General features: G+C 49.0%; 1 protein-coding gene across 8 annotated transcripts in view; it reads left to right on the top strand.

The window, feature by feature from the left end:
- Positions 1-22,092, top strand: part of Msi2 (musashi RNA binding protein 2) — a 373,812-nt gene that overhangs the window by 342,794 nt on the left and 8,926 nt on the right. For 5 of the 8 annotated variants that reach the window (XM_069993229.1, XM_069993228.1, XM_069993227.1 and 2 more), the window contains 2 exons: positions 4,850-4,912; positions 21,139-21,347. In XM_069993229.1, coding sequence (XP_069849330.1) covers positions 4,850-4,912; positions 21,139-21,347 — 272 coding nt within the window. The remainder of the gene's footprint in view (positions 1-4,849; positions 4,913-21,138; positions 21,348-22,092) is intronic. The other 3 variants (XM_069993231.1, XM_069993230.1, XM_069993232.1) reach the window with 2 other exon arrangements.

Below are 22,092 nucleotides of genomic sequence, written 5' to 3'. Positions count from 1 at the left end.
TTCCATCACTGCGAACTATCAGTGTTTGATGGTGGTAATAGATGCCTTCAGTCATCAATTTTGCTCCTCTTCAAACCTTCTGTTCTGATGTGAATTCTGGGGTCCTCCACTTTCAGCCTCATCCGTGGCAGCCGCCAGCCTCTCCTCTGCACAGACATCAGAGCCATGAATGTCTTGTAAAAGCACTAGCCTTGTCGCCTCAGGCGGGCCTGCTCAGGACTGGGGAGCAGCCTGGGCCAGCCAGAGTGACAGATGGCAGTGTTTCCAAACTTGTGTAGGACATGTTTCCTACATTCTGGGTGACAGTTTCTTCTTTTGGTGGCTTATTTTGTAGTGTTTGGATTCAGTGAAGCAACACTAGATTTAGCAACACTATAGAAATTGCCAGTGGGGGGGAGGGAGGTACAGAGGGTGTTGGGAATGGGGTGGAGCGCTCTTTAAGCAAGCACAACTTGGAAAGAATTGTTCATCATAGACTTCTAGTAACGTGCTCCACCTGAAGCAATAAGGAGCCTAGGAATTATCTTCTCTCCTTTTTGAGAGGCACAGAGTACAGAGGAGTCTATTGACTCATTCCAGATCACAGAAATAAATATTGACTGAGCCAGGGCCATACCACAGGCAGCTGCCTCTAGCCTAGCATCTTACCCTAAAAAGAACAGGAGAAGAGACCCTAGTATACTCCCCATTACAGGATGGAGACAAGCCCCCCAGACTTCCCCTAAACCAAGTTTATCCCCATTACATCAGTATCTTCTGATGGTCTCTAAAAGATAGGCCCGAGTTCCATCTGATTCTGTCAGCAGAGGTGGTGCCAGGACATCAGGTGTGGAAGCTCCTCTAGACAGGATTGGGCCCCACTGCTCTGACTGGATGGCTCTCACAGGGTACTGATGTCAAGAATTAGATCTCTGCTGTGTTCTCAGGGGAACCTTTGCTCCCACAAGGTAGAGAGGATGACAGATGGAACAGCTCTCCACCGAGACTTGCTCTTTTTAAACTGTGAAGGCCAAAGATCCTCAGCCTCAGCTTATAAAGGTTCCAGAGAGCTGGGTGAGGTGCCTCAAGCCTGAAATCCTAGCAACTTGGGAGACCAAGATAGGGACAGGATCTTGGTTTGATGCCAGACATAAAAAAGTTTTTGAAACTGTCTCAACCAGTGGCTGCATGTGGTGGTACATTGTCATCCACAATGATAAAGGGGAAGTACAAGTAGGAGGATTTCAGCCCAGACCCCCCTGGGCATAAAGTAAGACCCTATCTCAAAAAGAACAAAGGCAAAGGGGGCTGGATGCCTGCCTTGCAAGAACAAGACCCAGAGTTCAATCCCAAAAATGTTTTTAAAAGGAAAAACAAAAACAAAAAGCGGCACCAAAGACCAGGTAGCTGAAAACGCATGGGAGGAAGAGGACCCAGACATCAGCATCAGTAAAGCTCCCAGGCAGTTCCAGATGGTTCTTAATCCAGGGAGGCCGCACGTGGGTCAGAGCAGGACGCTCCCAAGTGTTGAAGCACTGCCCCCACCCTGCTAGATTACCCACGAGCATCTGAGTTTGCCAGCCCAGGGTGGGGATTAAGGGAGTGGAGAGGCTGCTGGGCTCACCGGCCCTATATCATCTTACCCTCATCTATCCTTGACCCAGAGCAGTGACTCCAGCCTGCATCCACACATCCTGAGCATCCTCAGCTGGTGGGTGGGAGCTCAGACAGTGAGCTGGGTCCTAAGTGGGCCGTGTGACTGTGTCCCTCTCTGCCCTAGAAGAATGTGTCATCTGGCAAGAGAAATAAGATACACATATAAAAATAACTATGCTTAGGTAAGACAGAACCAGGAAGTGCCACCAAAGCAGGAAAATGTAGGTGTGGTATTTTATAATCTCAAAAGAAAAGAAAAACACTATCGACTTCCATTTTGCACTGAAGAATGCTAGCTCCAACAATGCCCAGCAAAAGCTGAGTTGAGATCTGAGGGTCACAGTTCAAAGTTAGCCTGGGCAGGAAAGGCCATGAGATTCCTATCTGCACTTAACTACCAAAAAGCCAAGAGTGGAGCTGTGGCTCAAATGCTAGAACACCAGCCTTGGATAAAGGACAGTACCCAAGCCCTGAGTTCAAATACCAGCATGCGCGCACGCACACACACTGCATGATTAACCAATTCCAGTGGGCTCAGTGCCTTGTCTATGGTGAATGTCATCTTGCCACCACCCCCCCAAACCCTGGCAGCAGAGAGGAGAGATGCCATGCCCAAGTCACACAGAAAGCAGGAGTCAGCTGGACTGTGATCTTTTGCTCCTACAAGCCACACAGCATGTCCACACTGGGAATCACATTAGCACCTCCTTGTTTTGTCCCTAGATATCCCTCTTTGATTGGAATATACTGCATTCCGTAGCGCCCACGTTGCCAGCCTATAACACCCAGGCCCTCTAAGATTTGTCAGTAAGACATTACCCTCCTTCCTGTAGGATTCACATACGGGGTGTCAGCCCATGCCCGTCCACTTTTCCCACTTGTCATCATTAGGGCTAAATGGAAGATGTGTTCTCATTTGGAGCTGTGGCTGTATAGCTTCACTAAAATGACACCCAGGGTGAAGGTGGGACATTGTGATGGATTAGAGGCCACCGAACCAGTAAGGACTGCAGGCCTGTGTGAAGATAGCCTTTAGAACAAGGCTTCCACCATGGGACCGTTTGAACAACCCTGCCTGGGAAAAAGGCCGGTCTTAAAAGACAGGAGTGGTAGCTAGATGTCTGTATAAGTTCATTGTTGCAACTAATACTCCTTTAACCTGGCCTGTGCTTGTCCATCTGCCAAGTCCTATAGGGAACATTTGGGGTGAAAGTGGTCCTGGGTAGAGGATGCTAGGGTGGGGCACAGTCTCCTCCTCGGGAGCTTTCTAAGGGGGGATGGATGGGAAGGACGCAAGGCCCCCAGCGTCTCAGCAGGGTCCTCAGCAGCGTAGTGGCCTCCAGGAAGCTGTATCCTGTGTTGCTGTACAGGCTGAGGGGTGACTCCTGACTGTCTCTTCCCACCCCCCATCACCCACTCACCTTCCTTTTGGATGGCCCTCAGCAATGTCTGGTACTCCGTCTCCAATAGGAGCATTTATCTGCAAAAGAAGGATAATGGATTTCCTTTCTTGGATAAAGGGGTTTCCCTCCCCCACCCCCGCATCCACTTTCTCTCAGACTTTTTGTCCAAAATGTGCTCCAACTCCAGAAAAATAGCCCTTTTGTTAACAGATCTTATTGACCGCCCTCCCCTCCCCCAGCCATCACCTTCTCCTGCTTCCAAGGAAACCTGCTGTGTCAAATCTGTGGTAAGAGAGTGTGAAAGAGTAACCTGACCTTCGTGCCTTCCCCACCTGCTTCCTTCTCCTCTGCAGCATCCCCTGAACCTGACTGCGGGCCTGCAGCAGGAGCCAGGGTCCGGAGGTCGGGACAGGGGGCATAACTTGACTTCTTCCTTATCTTCCTTCAGCAGTTTCCAGCCACATCACATCTTCAGAAAGCTAGCCCCTGCCTGGAAGAGCTGGGGAGAGGACTAGGTCGGGGTCCCATCCTGGGCTCCTTCTGGGTTCACTGGGAGACTCCTTCCCAGCCTGGGACAACTGTACATTTGTTTCACCTGGATCTTTCTTTTTCCCCTTTCAACAGCCCTATTACCATATTTAAATGCAAGTATGTCTCTTTTCATTGGCATTTTAAGTAGCTTAGCCTGACCTTTTTAGAGTAGCTTGTTCCCCTGTGAACTTCTTTACCCTTGGTAGTACCACGTAGCATAGGACAGTAGTCTTAGTTTAGTGGGCTTCTAGACCACTCTGTCTGGAGGATGTCTCTCTCTCTCCTTTTTCCTTCCTGCCCTTGTGTGCATGTCTTCCTCCATCCTGTTGATGTCTCTTATTGCAAAGACTCCATGGCTAAAATTGACTGGCTCCATTGGGGGCCATTTATTGAGTTTGTGGTTGGCTTCTGGCACATCATTAAAAACCACAGCTATTGGAAGTAAGTCTTAGGGTCAGGCCACCAAGTGTCTGCCTAATGACAGAGGCTGTTCATGTATATAGGAGTTGGGTCTGTGTGTGTCCCAGTGTGTGGCTATGTGTGCACATGCTGATGGCCAGAGAAGCCCAGGGCAGAGGACTTGGGCCCACTTCTTCCTTCATCTAAACACTCTACAGCCATGTACCTTGGCCTCCTGACTTTATTCCAGGCTGGCCAAGTTTTGCTGCCCAGGGTATTTGCAGATAGCACAAATCTAGATTTAAAAACTCCAGAGACCCCTAGGAGACTCTCCAGTGCCCGCCTCATCTAACTGTGCACCTCAGTCAGAAGAGCCACATCTCAGTCCCAGGAAGTGAAACCGTGCCATCGTTAGTCCACGTGGAGCCCTGTAGCCCCTCACACTTCTCCCAGAGACTGAGATGCAACTGGCATGAAGTTCTGAGTTGAGATGGCTGACTCTTCGAAGAAGAGATTATCTGTCCTGTCTCCAGGCTACAGTGCCTATCCTGCCTAGAGGCTGCCTCCAGTCCTTCCTGCTGCCTGTGGCTCCAGCTGACCTTGAGGCGGATTCCCGCAAGAAGCAGTATGCCAGTCCTGGATGAGGGTGATGGCTTGTCAGTGTAGAGTTAGCAGGAAAGTTAGCCCCATCTTCAAAAGATAGGGAGCTATTGTGTGCCTTCCAGAAGCCTGAGAGCCACTGATAATGTCCTCCCCAAAGCTACCCATGACACCTCTCTCCAGGCCTGTCTTCTGTGTGAGCTGGGGACAGGAAGCCTGGCTGGGGGCTTCCCAGGACCTCTCCAGGCTCCACCCTGACTCTGGCCCTTCTCTCTCTCTAGGCTTCCCTGCAGCAGCTTATGGACCAGTGGCAGCGGCAGCCGTGGCAGCAGCCCGAGGATCAGGTAGGAAGGTGTGCGGGACAGGTGGCTCCCAGGCATGCCCCAGTGTGCAGGGGAAGGTAAAGGCCCTGTCAGATCTTTGTGGCTGCGTCTGTCCAACACTTGTCACCTCAGCCAGGCAGGGAGGGCAGGGAAGGGAGGGCAGACCAGGGAGGCAGGCATGGGTGAGTCCCAGACACCCAAGGCAGTGGCTGCTGAGGATCAGTCAGCTGGGACTACACTTAAAAGTAAACTATTGTAGTCACATTGCCTAAGGCGAACTGGATTTCCTTTTGATTTTGGACTACCTTTCCACCCAAGGCCCGACTTCTACGCCCTGAGACTGTTGCCTTCTTTGGCTATGGCTGGCTTACCAAGCTTCTTTTCCTTGATTGTAGTACCAGAGAGGCACTAGATTGTCTTCTGGGCCCCTGTGGTACTTGCAGGCAGGCTGTTGGACTCCTGAAGGCCAGGTGTGGTCTGCTTCTTGACCTCAAAGGAGGGAAGAAAGCTGCTGTGGTCTGGAGTCCTAGCTGTCCCCTGACTGTAACTAAGGCAACCCCCTGGGCTCCAGCTGCCAAGAGAATCAGGCATTTCTCTCCCAGCCCTTTAGTCTTCACTTTTTAAGAGGTCTGGAACCCCAGTGACAAGTGACATGGGAATACTTTCCCAGCAGTGCTGTGAGGCTACCGCTGAGTACCCTCTGCCTTCCTAGGCACTGGGGCCTGTGCCTCGCATGGGGTTCCCTGTGAGCTGCAGCTCAGTCCCTATCTTACTCCCCTCCACCCTGCCCTGGGCGTGTGTGTGGGAGTACCCAGGGAAGTACTTAGTTTGCATAACAGGGCTCTGTGGGAGGGGTGGCGGGGTGGGCGGAGCAGGGGAGCTGGTGAGGGAGCTAGTGCTGAAATGGAGCACTAAAAGCCCAGAGGGCAAACACCAAAAACCCAAACCCTGAGTGGTAAGAAACTGGCACAGAGGCCCATTAGAAAACATCAGTGAAAATCCGTTCCATGCAAACTGGCACTGCCTCCAAACTACAAAGGATCCACTCCTTCAAACTGTTCCACTGGGGTTTTGTTGAACAAGGTGGGGTGGCAGAGAATTCTCAGGGAGCTGCTAAGGGCCCAGGGAGCTGGTGAGCGGCAGGCAGGTCCCCAAAGCTGAGCATCCTCCGCTTCTATCTGCCCTCACGGGTGTCCAAAGCCCCTACCTACCTTCTGGCCATGGTCTCCTCTGCCCCCTGGGTCCTGAGAGCAGCTAAATTGCATCTCCCTATTCTGTCTGGTTTATGAACTTGAGTGCTTTTTACTATTCATTAAAAAAAAAAAAAAAAAAGCCTCAGTCCTACCTACCTGTGCCTGAGACGGGAGAAACTATCTTGAGATTTTTTTTTTTTGAGTGTTGTTGGTTGTTTTTTCCATTCTGTTTCTTTCTTTTTATAACTTGGATTATGAAACTAAACTTTAACCCAAAATTAACCCTGCCTCTCTCCCTACCCCACCCTGTTCTCCTTGACTTCATGGCAAGTTTAAAGGGCAGCATGGGGTTCTTTGCGAGTCTGAGAGCCGTCTCCCTACAGTCTGTGCCCCTGTTGGCCACCCCGCCCTCTCACAGAACCTCCCCCACCCCCAGCCAGCCGAGCGTGCCACCTGCCCGTCCTCTAACGCCTAACCCCCAAGGTCATCTCCAACCACACTTTATTTTTTATTTTTTTTCCCAGGATCAATGGTGTTTTATTTGTAGTCATTTCCATTGGGAGCAAAATCTCCCACAGGCCATCCGAGGTCAGCCATGTTCATTGTTGCACTGTTAGTGAATTGTATTCAGGAGTATGCTCCCCAACCACCTGCCCACCCCAGCCTGGAATAGTGCAAGGAAGAAATCCTTAACTGGACATGCCTACTCCGGGTACAAGCTCACCAGATAGCTACAAGGAAGTCCCCCGTGTGTCCTAAGGGTCACAGGCTTGGGGTAGGGTATACCTGCCACCGTCCACCACATGGCCTGACTTGCTTATGGTAGGAATGTATCTCAGCCCTCAGCCCTACCTTTGGACCTGGAGTAAGGTTAGAAACAAAGAAAGACTCATGCCTTTGTTTTAACACATTTTGGCTGCCAGGGCAACTGTCACCTTCCCGCTAAAAATGATCTGTACTCTGATTCTGGCAAGTTGGCCAGTGATTTATCTGTAAGTGGCCTTTCATTAGCTGTCTGCTAGTTGAGGAGGACTACACAGATTTTCACGGGCATGCGCATTAAGTCTAGGCCCCAAAAGGGGACCCAGGGGACTGATGACCCAGTTCTACCTGTACCACCTTCTACTACCCTGGGCCACTCCTCCCAAGCTGCCAAAGACGCACCTCCAGCCTCCTGGGCCTGCAGCCTGATTGTGAGAAATCATCACACAGTGCGTGTTCCCAGTGTCCTCTGAATACCTTCCTGGAGCTTGGTACCTTGCATACCATAGCTGGCAGGTGACTTCACACAGGAGAGATGTGGCCTCTGCCCCACTGAGGGTTCTCAGGCATGGGTTTAGGGAGCAGGCCTCCTGTAGAAGGCAACTTTTTCTATATTTTTGCCTAGCTCCACCATGATGGTTTTGTGATGGCTTTCGGGGGCCTTTCCTGAGGTGGGAAGCACTTGCTAAGGACGGTGGGATAGGAGGCAGCTTCCTTTTGGCTCAGAATGGCAGCTTGTGTCCAGCAGGGCTGCGCTGCCACTGTAGCAGGTCTGGCGGGCAGAGGGGGCCTTGAGCTCTGCACCTACCTCAGCCCACTCCTCTGGGCCAGCCTGCCTACCTTTTCCTAGTTCCCCCAGGACCTGAGGTGAGCAGGGCTCGGGTGACCCCCTACCAAGGGAGGTCCCTGCTGACTCCTAGATAACTTCACTATCAGTGTTCACTTTTCTTTTGCCTTCACCTGGTAGTTTGAAATATCATCTTTCTTGTGCTCAGTCAAAGAGTTTGTTTGTTTATTTTGCTCGTGTTCATTCAGTTCCTGCGGCCCCATCACGTCCCATCCAAACCTAAATTCAGTTTGGTACATGACTTCCCCAACAGGAGGGAAGTGGTTCCGCTTTTCAGGCTGTTTTATTTTGGGGGTGACATTACAGGTGGGTCCACGTATCAGTCTGCAGAGCTGCTGAGCCCCACGGCCCTCCCCTCTCCTCCCCTGCCCATCTCCGGCCCCTGCCAGGACCCTTTACTGTGCTTTATACTTGCCAGCTTTATTCCAATGTAGTGACATGAGCTCCTGATGGTGGTGGTGAGTGTGAGCAAGTCATGTTTCTGTTGTCTTTTCTCTTGCTTGGTTGGGGCTGCGGTGAGAGTGTCTGAGGCATACTTTCCCGCCTCTCTTACACTAGGATCTGCACACCTCCTCTCAAACACTCTTCTGAGCACGCTCAGCGGGAAGGTTTGTCCACACCTATTAATCCTCTCTCAGTGTCCAGCTTCCTGTTAGTACCAGCTGGTTTGCATGTTTTTGCTTGTTCAGATGAAACAATTCAAGAAACAAAACTCATATCCAACTCTCGAGAAATGTCTTTTTTTTGTACACTTTCGTTTTTTATTTATTTTTTATTAGTTACAACTCCAAAACACCTGTTGTCCAGTTAAACATTTCACACCTCCCTGCCTGTTCTTAGATTGTATGTATCTGTGGGACTGAACTAAATGCATGCACTGTAGTAGATGTACTGGTAGCTGTAGCTGTAGTTGTAGAACATGCATTGTTGAGTTGATATTACAGGGTCTCCGAAAGCTGGGCACAGCCCGGCCTTGTGAGGATAGTGTGGGGACCAGGGAGAGAAAGGGCTCCATATTTTCAACGTTGCCAAAGGGGCTTGGATCCATGTTCTCACCATCAGCCACCACCACCTCCCCTCACGCTCCCTGCCCCACCCCCAGTCCAGAACTGGGTCAACCCCGAAGTGCTAGCCTGCCCAGCGGGGGTCCTGTGTTGAGTGTCCAACCATAGCGAACAAGAATGGAACCAGGGTTGGAAGGAGTCTTCAAGATCTTCCTCATTCTTGTCTTCCTCCTACTGCTCTTGACCAGAGCAGCAGGAATTTATCCCCTAAGGTATATCAGCCAGTCTACCCCCAAGCCCCTCTTCTTGGAGTCCTTGGACTGCTTTTCAGGGACGCAGGTCTATGTGGCAGCCCTATCAGAGTGGTCCACTCCTTGGGGTGGAGGGTAGTAAGCTAGAGGAGACAGAGAATGCAATTGCCCTAGTGGGTATTTGTTCTCATGAATGCTGAGAAAGGAAGCTGGTGGGGTGAGTCATGACATCTCTAGTAGAGGTGACCAGCACAGCTTCATGGGGAGAAGAACACCCAGACAAGAGGCCACTCACAGCTTTGGTCTGTCTTCCTAGGAGGGCTTCATGGAAGAGACTTCTGCCCTCTACTCAGGAATGTTTTTGTCAGCTTCAATAAAAAACAGAAAGTAGACCAGTGTGTGCATCCATTAACAAGACCTGATAGAGTATGAGAGGTGAAGGACACAGTTAATCACTTCTGCTTTCCCTCCATGCCTAGAAGCGAGCATCCTTTGGAGTCTGCAACCCCACAATAGACCATCTGTGGCTAAGATCTTGGGGATCCTAGAATACATCCCCATCTGTGGTCATGGAAGAGAGCTGGCAAAGAGACTCTGGGCAAGAGCAAATGGGTGACCTGTTAGGACCAGCCGCAGCTGCTGCAACCCACCAAGCTTACCCAAAGGACCTCGTGTGTGTGTGTGTGTGTGTGTGTGTGTGTGTGTGTGTGTGTGTGTGTGTGTGTGTGTGTGTGTGTGTGTGTGGAGAGGAGAGAGAAGAGAACTTGTACTCAGTGTGTGTGTGTGTGTGTGTGTGTGTGTGTGTGTGTGTGTGTGTGTGTGTGTGTGTGTGTGTGTGTGTGTGTGTGTAGAGAGGAGAGAGAGAAGAGAACTTGTACTCAGGGCCTGGGTACTGTCCCTTAGTTTTTTTGTAAAAGTCTCTGTCATGTGGAGCCACAGGGCCACTTCTGGTTTTCTGGTGGCTAATTGGAGATTAGAGTCTCACAGGCTTTCCTGCCAGGCTGGCTTCAAACAACGGTCCTCAGATCTCAACCTTCTGAATAGCTAGTGTTACAGGCGTGAGCTACCCACACCTGGCTCCAAAGGGACCTTAATTGAGTGCACATCTCTCCATCCCCACTTGTGTTCGGGGGACAGATGCCTTACTTCCCATTTTCATTTCTGGAAGAGCCAGGACTTCCACCATAAAGAAACCAGCACAAGATTTCCGTAACTCCAGTGAATTTATAATAATGTGTTGCAGCTACCCAATGCTGACCTGAACTTCATTCATTTTCCAAGGGCTTTTGGACTCAACCCTGTTGAGGATAAAATACATCAACTCCAATCAATAATTTTGTAATAGAAATACCGTGCACTTGATAAATCAACTCTAGTGCAATTAGTGACTAGCCTTGAAGCCCAGACCTAAGGATAAGTTAATCCTACAGTGAATGGAGTAGAGGAATGTTAATGGTCTTTTAAATCAGTGGAATGGTTTTCAGTAGGTGACACATCCCTGCCTGCCCCTCCTCACCCCACAGCAGGTTGTTCTCTTGCTCTCAGGTTGGCTCAAGAGCCCAGGCCCAGCTGTCTGAAAGAGGGACAGGAAATGCAGTGGTGTCTTTGGGAGCTCCAGGAGCATTGAGAGCCTGTTGGAGAAGGGACCAAGTGCTGGGTGTAGGTACTGCAGGGTGTGGGAAGCTAAGAAAGGAGCCCTGTCAAGGAGCTATGTTTATTTCGTGAGGGGTCTGCATGCCAGCAGACACCTGGTACAGCAGCAATGTGCAAGGGACACCCAAGCTGCCTAGGTTCTACCAAAGACGACCTCACAGCCAAGATTCCAAATGCAGGTGTCAGGACTTGGTGCATCTGCCATACCCGTACCCTTAAAAGATTAAAATTTGGCTTAGAGAGGACAGTAACCTGTCTGCTGTGTCACGGACAGGATTTGAATCCCTATCATCGGATGCTCCATTGTACCAATTCAGCGATGGCTGAGCAAGACTCTGCAGCTTTAAAAACATACACGTAACAGAAAACTACAGCTGTACTCACACAATTCTCCATATTCTTAGGGGAGGAGATAACCCAGAATCCATTTACAAGTGGCATCAGGAGACATTCTACCTCCCCCCCCACACACACCCCTTTGGCACCTGCTGTTGTTAATGCCATGATGCTGCTTGGCTTTCTTTAGTTGACATTTCTGCTCTGGCTTTTGGACCCTGCCTCTATTCAAACCAATGTCAGACAAAAGAGGCCGGGAGGAGACAGGAAGGAGTTTGAACATAATTATTTGAAAGAAAACCTTTTGCTTAAAGAATAAAGGAAGTTAGCTATTGTCCAAAAGAAACTAGGTGATGGAGGGAGGGCTTCTCTGGGAAGGCAGACTTCTCCATGGGGAGGTGTCAACATCCCTTCCTCTGCCCTGAGAGGCCTGCATCTGGAAGGTCATTGGGATATACAGCTCTGCCCTTGAGCTGGAAGAGGATTGGCTGCCTAGTTGCTGGGGCTCTGCTTTGGGCCAATGGTAGAGGGAGGGGAGGAACCACAGGCAGGAACTGTGGGCTATTCAGCCAATCATCCTGCAGGGAGGCTGGACTCCTGGTACCATGGCAACTGCAAGCAGGGGCTCATTTGTTTTGTAGATGAGTAATTACTACACAATTAGAGAAAGCTAAAAATAAAGGGGCCCTTTGTTCCTGGCTACTTATTAATATTAATAAAATGGTCTGTCCAGGTCTGTGGTAAACAAAGGGAACCTGCTTACCTGCAGGGCAATGTGGTTAGAAAAGCTGGCCAAGCCCTGCTCCCCAGCCCTTTTCCCCCATTTCCTGAAAGTTCTTGCTGTCACCTGGACAGGATAAACTCTCCTCACCTTAAAGAGAAGAGTTCATCACAGACACCCACAAGATCCAGGTGCCCTGTAATCAGTATATCAGGCCCAGACCCAGGCCATGCTCTTGCTCGCTCAGGGAAAAGATCTAAAATGAAGCAGTATACCCAGACAACATGGAACAGTACTAAGAGAAAACCTAGACCTGTTTTACTATTTACATAGACTTTTTTTTCCCTCCTGGCCTTTGAAAATTCATCTCTAGGTACATAAAATATGTAAATTTCTCTGAAGTAACACCTCTCCCCCCCCAAAAAAAATCCTATTTTCCCTCCTCCCTCTTTCCTTCCCTCCTGTCTTGAAGAGTACATTCAAGTTCAGGCTTGGAATTAACTTGCTGGGGCTGAGAGATTGTCTTCACACCTCATGTCTTAGCCTTTGAGGTTGAAACAGCTGATCCTTTAGATCTAAACCGTTTCCTTTTAGATCCCTTGTCCCTAGGAGGAGTACCTTGTGAATTAATCCAGTGGGAGTGTAAAAGAATAGAGCCTGCATAAATGACTAGACCTCCACCTCTGCTGAATGACTCAGGGATGGGGAAGTTCCACAACTCCATATTCCTTATTCCTTGTCCTTGGGGGTGGAGGCAATGACAATGACAGTGGCTTAAGATTTGAGTGGTACAAGTGGAAATAAAGCCAGGAGCTTCATAGAGAGAGGAATCGTGTATTGATGCAGTAGGAAACGGAGATGATAACCAGAGACTTGAAACTAGGTATTTCAGAATTGCATATCATTTTTTGCAGTCAATCAGATCTCCGTGTTGGAGTGTGGTTAATTAACTCTTTTAGGGTTTGGCTCTCTTTATGGATGATGCTCATTAATAACGGTGAACCTGTTAATAGCTGTTAATCATTGCTTCTGAGTAAATCAGCCCTGAGGTTGGGGTTAGTGCAGTAGTTCTTGGACTTTCACTGTGTTGTTAGAATAACCTGGAGAGTTTTTAAACCTCCCTGTGGCCAGGTCACACTTAGACCCATCAAATCAAAACTTGGCAAGACTAAAGCATAACCCAAACTCAACCATGGGCTAATGTAGAACTTCACACCATCCCTCTGACGGGCACCCAGCATTCTCTAGCAGGAGAAATCTCCAGCCTAGGTTTGGGATCTGCAGTATGGACTTAGGGCTCTCCTGCCTACCATTAGTCTTCTCAGCAGGTCCAACAACACTACCATCCCATGGGTTATGGGGATCTTTGCCCCATGGCTTGAACTTCCTGGAGGACAGTGCTGTCTGGGGCTATGATTAGGTGCACGTACACATACAACAAACAGCCTAGGTTAACCATAACGGGAGCAGCCACCCTCCTAGACTGTCTGACGAATGGGGGCCTTTTGCTAAGGTCGGAGTTTGTTTGTTATTAAAGACCTAATTAGAAACATGAGAGGGAGCTGAATGGCTCGTGCTTGGCTAATTAGTGACATGTATGCTCCTGCTTTGAACTTCAAGGGCACAGAGCTATTAGCGCTTACATCAAAAATGGATTAAACTCCTGTGCCTTTATAATCATTAAAGACGGGCTGCTCAAGTGGAAAGTCTTTTGTACAGGTCCTCAAGAGACTACCCCCCTGGGCACCCTCCCCACCTCACCTGCTGGCTGCCATTAGATAGGATTGGGCAGTAAATGCCAATCAGCCCTAAGGTGTTCCGGCTCCCCACCAGGACTCACCTTAGAAAAAAAATGGAATGGTCTTTTGGGACTGAGTTCAGCCCTCCGGGTGCTCCTATGGGGCCAGGCACTTTGGTGAGGAGGTCCCTACAGTAAGGTCCAGGCTTGGCAGGGCTTACTTTTCCCTCTGGGAGCACCCCCTTCCACGAATGCTACCTGCCTACATGCATGGCTGCCAGGCTCTTTGTTCTTTGGGCTGTGACAATGGAGGGTTGTCTAGTCCTCAGGAGATGTGAAGTCCCTTTATCTCATCTGGCAGCCACTGCTCAACCTCAGGGAGCTCCCAATTCAGAAAAGGTAACCATATCCAAGCCGCCCTTCGCAGCTGCCACTCCAAGGTTAAGGAGTGATTCCTTGTCCTTGAATTTGTCATTCCTCTGGGGCAAAGACAGGCCCAACTAAACAAGCTGTGGTTTAAGGTGGAACAACTAAGCTGTGTATGACAGCCAAAAACACATGTGCTTCCAGGTTAGAGCTAGCTAGGTTCAGACTTGTGAGACCCCGAGTGACACTGAAAACAATCCCTAGCTGCTCAAACCCTCAGTTTCCTCTTCTCTATCACAGGTAACAAAGCCTGTTTCACAAGTTGTTAGGAATGTGGGGGTGAGGGGAGACAGTGTTGTTAGGGTGGGTGGTATTGGCCTATAATCATTCCAACACTTGGAAGTAGAAGCAAGAGGATCACAAGTTTGAGGCCACCCTGTTTCACATAAAAGAGACTAGGGTCATGGCTCACATGGTAGAGCACTTACCTAGCAAGAACAAAGTCCTAAGGGAGGAAGGGAAGGGAGGGGAAGGAAGGAAGGAAAAAGGAAGGGGGAAGGAAGGAAGGAGGAAGGAAAGGAAAGGAAGGAAGAAGAAAGGAAAGGAAGGAAGGAAGGAAGGAAGAAAAGGTTTTAAGTAGCTACCAATGTACCTGTCACCACAATAGGTACTGAAAAATTCAGAATTGCCTCTCTCTAGCCTAATACCCTCTAAAGCTATAGCGTCTACAACTTCGTGCTTCATTAGCTCTCTCCTCTCTTATCTCACTAATATTGTAGCATTTCATTGTTCCTCACAGAGTCGAGGTGACATCTAATTTTTATGCAGCTTACTCTCATGACTGAAATGATTATGTTAGGCCATCTTCTAAGTTTATAGTCCTAGCCTTGGATTTTATAGTGTTTTGTTGTTGTTGTTGTTGTTTTTAAACAAGTTTACAGGGTAGAAAGTGTATCTTGGTCCCACAGGAAGTGTTTCATTTATAGGACACAGCAGGATCTAAAGCCCAGTGGCCAGGTGCAATGGCTAGCACGCCACCTGCAGGGTGGAAATCAGTGAGTGAGCTCGCAGCAGTGCCGAAGCACGAGAGAGCAGCTAGGGGCACGTGGGGAAGCCACACTGCTATCTTCTTTGAAAAGTTAAGCAAGGCAAAGAACATTCTTAGGATTGACTGGGAGCCACCCAAGATATGCAAGGTGGAAGAGGAAGTTGTTTCTGAATCCCTTCTCCCTTTGATTCTCAGGCCCGAGAGGGCTGGCTGAGGAAGCAAAGACTCTGTGCCTGGCTATTGAGTGGCTTAGTGAGGCCTTCCCTGGGAACTGCGGTTTCCGGTAGCTTTCCTTGGCTGCTACTGCTTGCAAGTTCTAACCAGTGTAGGCCTGGACCATTAGCTTAACAAAGCGGCAGCAGGATGTTGATGGTAAAACACTGGGATGAGACTCTTCCCCGGCCTACGCGGTCTGTGTTGCTCAGGGTGAGTGAAGGCAGTGCAGGGCCTAGCCTCACCAACTCCAGTGCAGGTCATGTGCTCCTAGGACAGAATGAATCACATCCTGCATTTGTGAGCTGAGAAGAAGGGAGTCTCTGCTGACACTACAAACCTTTTGCCTGCGCTTTCAGAGACTCTGGGGCAACTCTGTACAAATGTCACTCAGCACACCTTCTTGAACATGGGGCTCCATAGAACCCTGAAAAAGCTCCTCGCTGCCCCACACAGCCTACTGTGAATTCATTACTGATAGAAGGACAGTCTTGCCACTGTGGAGTTTTGGGCCATGGCAGATAAAGAAGCATAGTATAGACAAGATGAGTAGAGGTGGATCTCAGAAGAGGAGATTATTTTGGTTTTTAGCTTCTGTAATAAATAAACAAACAGGGAAATCCAGTATGATAGAGTGACACAGAGTCTGTCCTCACAGACTGACACATGGGCTTAACCTTGCCTGCTGTCAGTCCTCCATTCCATCCGGAACTGGGAATCAGCAGTGGAGGCCATGATACCAGTCAGCAGAGACTCCCTTCTTCTCAGCTCACAAATGCAGGATGTGATTCATTCTGTCCTAGGAGCACATGACCTGCATTGGAGTTGGTGAGGCTAGGACCTGCACTGCCTTCACTCACCCTGAGCAACACAGACCGCCTAGGCCGGGGAAGAGTCTCATCCCAGAAAAGTGCCAGGAGACTCCAGTCTAATGAAACTCAAAAGCAAATGATTGAAATTGTCTTCAAGGCTAGCCCAGTCTTTGAGGGGCAATGTAAGACCCACTACATTAGGAGCCTAGCCTATGCTAGGCTTGTCTCAGATAAGTGGGCTGAGCTCATCTGGAAAGGACTTGGTCCTTGTTTGCTTTGTCTAGATCAGCAGTAACACAGTTTTCAGGCCTTAGAGCCAAACATGCCCTCAAAGTGCTGTCTCCCTCATGATCCTATCCAATAGCATCACAATGGGCACAATAGAGAAACACCTAGACTTGGCATCCCTTTACTAGACCTACAGGAGGGCTGTTCTGATCCCACCACCTCACTACCTCAGTGGCTAATTGTACTCCTCATCCAGCCCCCATCTGACCACAGCTGGGCAGAGCCACATGGAGCCTCACCTGGCCCATTTTAAATCTAGGGATAAAGTGCCCATGAACCTACAAATGAGAGTCTGGGACCTTGTATCTCTATGGGTCAGCATCAAGGTGTTTTCCTGAAGGACAAGTAGCTCCACCTTCTGTACCATGTCTGGGTCACTCAAAGGAATTAATTCATCTTGCCGTCCTGAGATTTAGTGTCTTTGCTTTCCTGTCCTCACCCAGCAGTTCTTTCTTCAGGTCCAAGAAGATTAACTGCACCAAGCAGATGAATTAGACCCTCTGTACATCACCACCTGATTTCTATAGCAAGTGAATTGTGTTTTCCTCTGTCTGACTTTTCTAAATCTGCCAGTAGTACCTACCTTGTTGGACTGTTCATACGTAACTGTTTCAAAAACAGGTGTGTATGTGTGTGTTTTTAATTTGACAAGTCACAAAGCACTTGCTTTTATCCTTGCAGCAGCCCAGTGAGTCAGATTGAAGAAGGGAGACATGGCTCACTTGCTACAGATGAGAACATGGACCAGAGGGGTTAGATAAGACACATAGCTCTAGGGGCAGGGGCAGGTTACACTCCTGTCTTCTGACTCCAAGTCCAGTGCCCCTGTCTCTGCACTGTGGTTGCCTCCTGAGGGTACCACCTGGCCTGGGAAAGTCCAGGGGATGCTGGAGGGTAGGGTGCAGCGGAAGAATGAACCTGCATGTACTAAGCCATTGTGGTGGACACTGCCCAGAGCTGCTGGTAGAAAAGTGAGCCTGCTCCTCACAGTGACTCCTCAAACTGCCAGCCTTGTGATAGCTTGTCCCATGCCACTGAACACTCCCAACTTCTGTAAAAAAATGCCAAAGTGTTTGCAAGACAGTCCCCTTTTCTGGACAGGAGTTATGTTAGCCAGCTTATACCTCTCAGCACTGCTTATGCAGCATTATTTTCTCTGTCCACCCACCCCTATACACCCTGTCTCAGCAGTAGTCAAGGTGCCCTTGCCCATCTTATTTTCCTAATCTGAACTTGGTGCATGGACTATGTCTAGCCCCTCAAAATGAATCTTGGTGCTCTATTTAAGATAAATTATTGAATTGACTAGCATGACCTCTTAAGCACCCCAGGTCAGAAACTTAGCTTCTTGCCTGCTCTCCTGTCTCTCATAACTTGGCGGGAGAAAGGAGTCCTCAAATGACCCCTTACTGTGGCCAGCTGAAGTGCAGGTATATGGGGTTACAGTGACTTCCCAAAAGAAGAAAATTACTTTGTCCTTGATGCTGTTCCACCATCAACCAGCAGAAATAAAACCAGGTTTTTAGACCCTCAGCCCAAAGTCCAGCAGTCCCAAGTTAGGTCTGGCCACTTATGTCCCCTAGGAAAAATACAGAGACATAGTGAAGAGCAGAGTATTACATGGCAGTGTTATCAGCTTATTACTGAAACAGAACAGGAACAAGGTGGTCTCCTGAGTTCTGGGGCTGTTAGCTTTAAGATAATAAGTAAGACATGGCTTGTTTGAGGGACAGTTTACCTTCCACACAAGATGCTTCTCTGCATCTTCTCTTTCCTCTTAAAACAAGGTGACTGCAAAAGGACTGTGGCAGAGAACAGCTCAGATCAGAGGGCAGAGATACAAAGTTGGGGGGCTTTTAGTTAATTCACAATACCCAGCAAAAGCATCTTTTTAAGTACCTCTTACAGAAACAGCTACCAGCAAGTCTGTGTGCCAAGTGTCTGTCTCCTTTCTCTCCTGAGCAGCCAGAGCCATTGTTGCTTTTTGAATATACCCAAATATGCATGGGTTTGCAGATGGCTTGTTTGGGGCTTTAGCTTATTCTCTGGAGTGTGGCTCTTCTGCCACCGAGAGAAGCAGAGAGGCAGGTGTTGACTATGGAGCTTAGAGACATCTCTCCTCCTTAGCCAGCCTTTGAGGGCACAGGCTCCATTGTCTGTGGAGCAGAGGACAGCCAAGAACTGGGTACTTAATTGTCTGCCCACTGCACCTCTGGTAGGGCTCCAGCAGCACCATCTTCCAACCCTGGCTGGGGATACTTATTTGCAAGGTGACTTTGAGGTAGATCTTACATGTTATCATGAACCAGTGCATAATAAAATGAGACTTGGGGGGTTTAAAGCTACATTCTAATACAGTGCTTTCTCCATGATTATTTGAATATCATTTGACAGAAGATAACTAAGCAAGGAGAGGTAATACAGCCTGAGACGAGCTGCTTATTGTGAAATTCCTCAAGGCTGACTCTTGAGGGCCAAGTTTCCATGCATAGGGGGACTGGAGAAGTTGCCAGGAATGGCCAGGGCACCAACAGCCCGCTTGCCTTCTAGCTTTCCAAGAAGCATCTCTACTCAGCATTGTTCAATGAGCACGCCACATCCTGTCTCCATGGGCTGCCTGCCTCAGGCCAGATGAGTCCCTAAAGAACTCTCCCTGCTGGGAGAAACCTCCCCCCCCCCCACTTCCACCTGCCCTCTTTCCCCAACACCTCCACTTAGGCAGGCCTGCCCTGGCGCTTCCTGCATCTAAATCCCACCAGTGGGGAAAAAAAAAAAAAGCTGAGGAATCTTTCCCTTTTCCACTGGGTCTCCCATCTATAACTCCCCCCGCCCCATGATAAATCAGAACAGGTTGGTTTATTTCTTTATGGAAGGAGAGGTTTAGCTGCCTAGATAAACCAAGAGTCTTCTAACTCTGCATTTCCCAAGCCTAGAGGAAGAAAGTGTGTTCTACCAAGATAATACTGATTTTTGAATATATCAGCTTGATACTTGCCTCCTTGAGTAAAAAGGGCCAAATGTTACCTGCAGGTGTAATCTTCTATATTCAAAACGCCCCAGCTCCTCTGTCTGCCAGTGTGTTTCCAAATAAGCTATTCACTTGCTCTAAGCCTGTGTAATTTTTTTTTCTTTTTCTCCTTAACCTGTTCTCTTTCCATTGACTTGCTCCCCACCCTGGGCTTAGAGCTTCAAAGGGACTTAACCTTGGAGCCTCCTGCCCCAGGAGCAGCTGAAGACATCGAATCACTTTTCACTGTTGAATCAGGAGCCAGACCCAACTTGGTTTGGTTCCTTTTATCTTATATCCTCTTCTCTGTCTTCCACCAGCCTAGTGTGGTGCATCCTTAGTCTCTTCCCTCCCCTGTGACGAAGAGGTGAAAATCCACTTGGGCTCTTTGGAGCCATAGGAGGAGTGAAAGGGTCTGCAGCCACAGGCCCTGCGGCACAAGTACAGCTCTGCACTTCAGATGTCTTTCCTTCTGCCACTGAAGGCAGCTGTGGGGGGGGGGGGCAGGGAGAGATGCCAGGGGAGGGAGGGAGAAGGGAGCCTGCTACCTGTGGAGCTGAAGTGTGTGGTGCTCAGACTATGTGGTTCTTTGAGGTGTGGCTGTTACCCCACAGTGGCTGGTCCCAGACACCCTGAGGTTTCAAACCCATTAAGAGCTCACTTTTTTAAAAAACTGACCCTTTTTTTTTCTTTTTTCTTTTTTTTTCTTTTCTGTTCTGGATATAAAGTTAAAGTTATTAGAGGGAATTATATCTGTGACAAAATTAACCTGGTAGACTGGCTGGGCCCCTCATTGGGAGGGCCTGATGGGGTGTGAGGGAGGGCAGGGTCTAAGGCAGACTCAGCCCCATCGGGCTCTGGGGGTGCGGGGGGCCAGCTCTCCCCTCGGTAGCTGAGGTGCATCTGAGCTTCCTTTTTCTCAGTCTGGAGTTTGCACACATCAGCAAGTATTTGAGTCAGATATGCTTTAGCTATAAACTCGTTCAATCAGTATGCTCTGCATTCATTCTTCTTTGTCTTTTTTTTTTTTAAACAAAAGGAAAAAAAGTTTAAATCCCCCTTTTCCTACTACTGCAGGAGGTGAGTGTGTGGGTGTTCTGTAGGAACATTGCCTCCACCCCAGCTTTGGCCCAACCTTCAGGTGTTACCATTCCCACTCCCATCCCCTCCCTCCATCCCAGGCTCTCCACCTCAAAAGGGAACCCTCTGCCGCCATCATTACTGTTCTGTGAAGATGCCCGAACTTTCCATGACATATCCCATCTTCGACCACTTCAGTATTGCCGACTTTCATGCAGGGATTAAAAAATGGGAGGGCCTGGAAGGGAGGGAGTAGCCAGTAGTGGGGAGCGGGGAAGGGTGTGGGGAGGGGGAAGGATAAAGAATGGAGATCTTTTGTCTATTTTTATATAAATAAATACAAACAAAATGATCATTTAATGGATCCAAAAAAAAAGAAAGAAAGAAAAATAAATACATGAAACTAAATTTTTAAAATCCCCCTCCTTAAAAGATTTTTTTTTTCCTGGACACAAATTGCTTTGTTTCCTGTCACGTTTTAATATCAATATTAACACAATGTGTAGTCTAAAACTAGTTCCTTTGTAGTTTGCATGGGATGTGAATGCTGTCTCAACGTGCCCAAATCTAGAAGACTGCATGAGCGTCAATTCAGATGTGAAAAAAAATCTCTCTCTCTCTCTCTCTCTCTCTCCTCCATATATATCTCTATTTCTATTGTGATAATTTGGTGGACAGTGAAAGCACCTCCGGTTGGTTGCCGTAGTGTGTTGAATGATCTTTTTTTTTTTCTTCTCTCTATTTTTGGAGCTCCAAGCTTCTTAGTAGTAGCCTGGGCTGAGTATTCTTGAGTCCCTGCTGTTCTCGCATGGCCTTGGTTGAGTGTTAGAAGTTGGGCCTCAGCTGTTTTTCTTGAGTGTTTGGCTTGTAATGATCGGTGCATGCCTGGCTTCTGGCCTCATACCCAGCTCTATTCTCTGCACACCAGTCCTGAATAGCTACAGTGCTCAACCGAATTTTGGCGCGCCCGCTTCCCCGGCAGGCTCCAACCCGGCGCGGCCCGGAGGCTTCCCGGGGGCCAACAGCCCAGGACCTGTCGCCGATCTCTACGGCCCTGCCAGCCAGGACTCTGGAGTGGGGAATTACATAAGTGCGGCCAGCCCACAGCCAGGCTCGGGCTTCGGCCACGGCATAGCTGTAAGTACCTGACTCCCTCCCTGTCCTTCCTTCCTGACCAACCAGCCCAGGGGGAGGGAAGGCCAGAGTGAGTGGGGAAAGAGGAGAGGACAGGGGGGCCCTGTCAACATCGTACCACCTTCCAAAGGTTCAGACTCCTCCATCGTCATTGTCACGGGCCGTGAGCCCCTTCCGAGTGGCCTGACAACACAATGTAAGGTGCATGGAGGAGGGCTCAGGCTCACCACCCTATTGCCTGAAACCTTTTCAACCCCAAGCCACCTGACCTGTGTCCCTGGCTACACGTGACTACAAAACAAGACAGAGTAGACTGGATGAGAATGAACAGAAATAGCCCGTAGCACATGCTGGTTCATTGCAGGTCCATGCAGCACCATGCCATTCCCCTTCACCTCAGAGCTGGCAAGCTTAGTTAGCAGTATTCCCAGCCTACTTGTCCAGTGCCAGTGCTGGTACCTGAGAGGCGGTGCGGGGCAAGCCCCCATGCCGGCCAGTCCCTTTCTAACATTTCTTTCCAGGTTCCAAGTAAGTTCCCATGTGTGTTCTTTAGCTGCAGCCCCTCCCCCCCAAAGGCCAGATGCATTTGATATTTGTAATGCTCTGTGGTTCTATAATCTGACTAATCCAGGCAATGGAAATTTGCTTAACAGATTTGCATGCTGTTTTCAGATTGTATTGTTCTTCTCCCTCCTGGTATGTGAGCATGAATGTGCCTGAGCCCACTTGCTCGCCGTCCCCTCCATTT

This window comes from Dipodomys merriami, unplaced genomic scaffold, assembly GCF_024711535.1.
Source record: "Dipodomys merriami isolate MVZ:Mamm:240054 unplaced genomic scaffold, mDipMer1.0.p SCAF_42, whole genome shotgun sequence".
NCBI lineage: Eukaryota > Metazoa > Chordata > Mammalia > Rodentia > Heteromyidae > Dipodomys > Dipodomys merriami.
The sequence above is the reverse complement of the archived record's forward strand: the minus strand, read 5'-3'. Positions and strand labels throughout refer to the sequence as shown.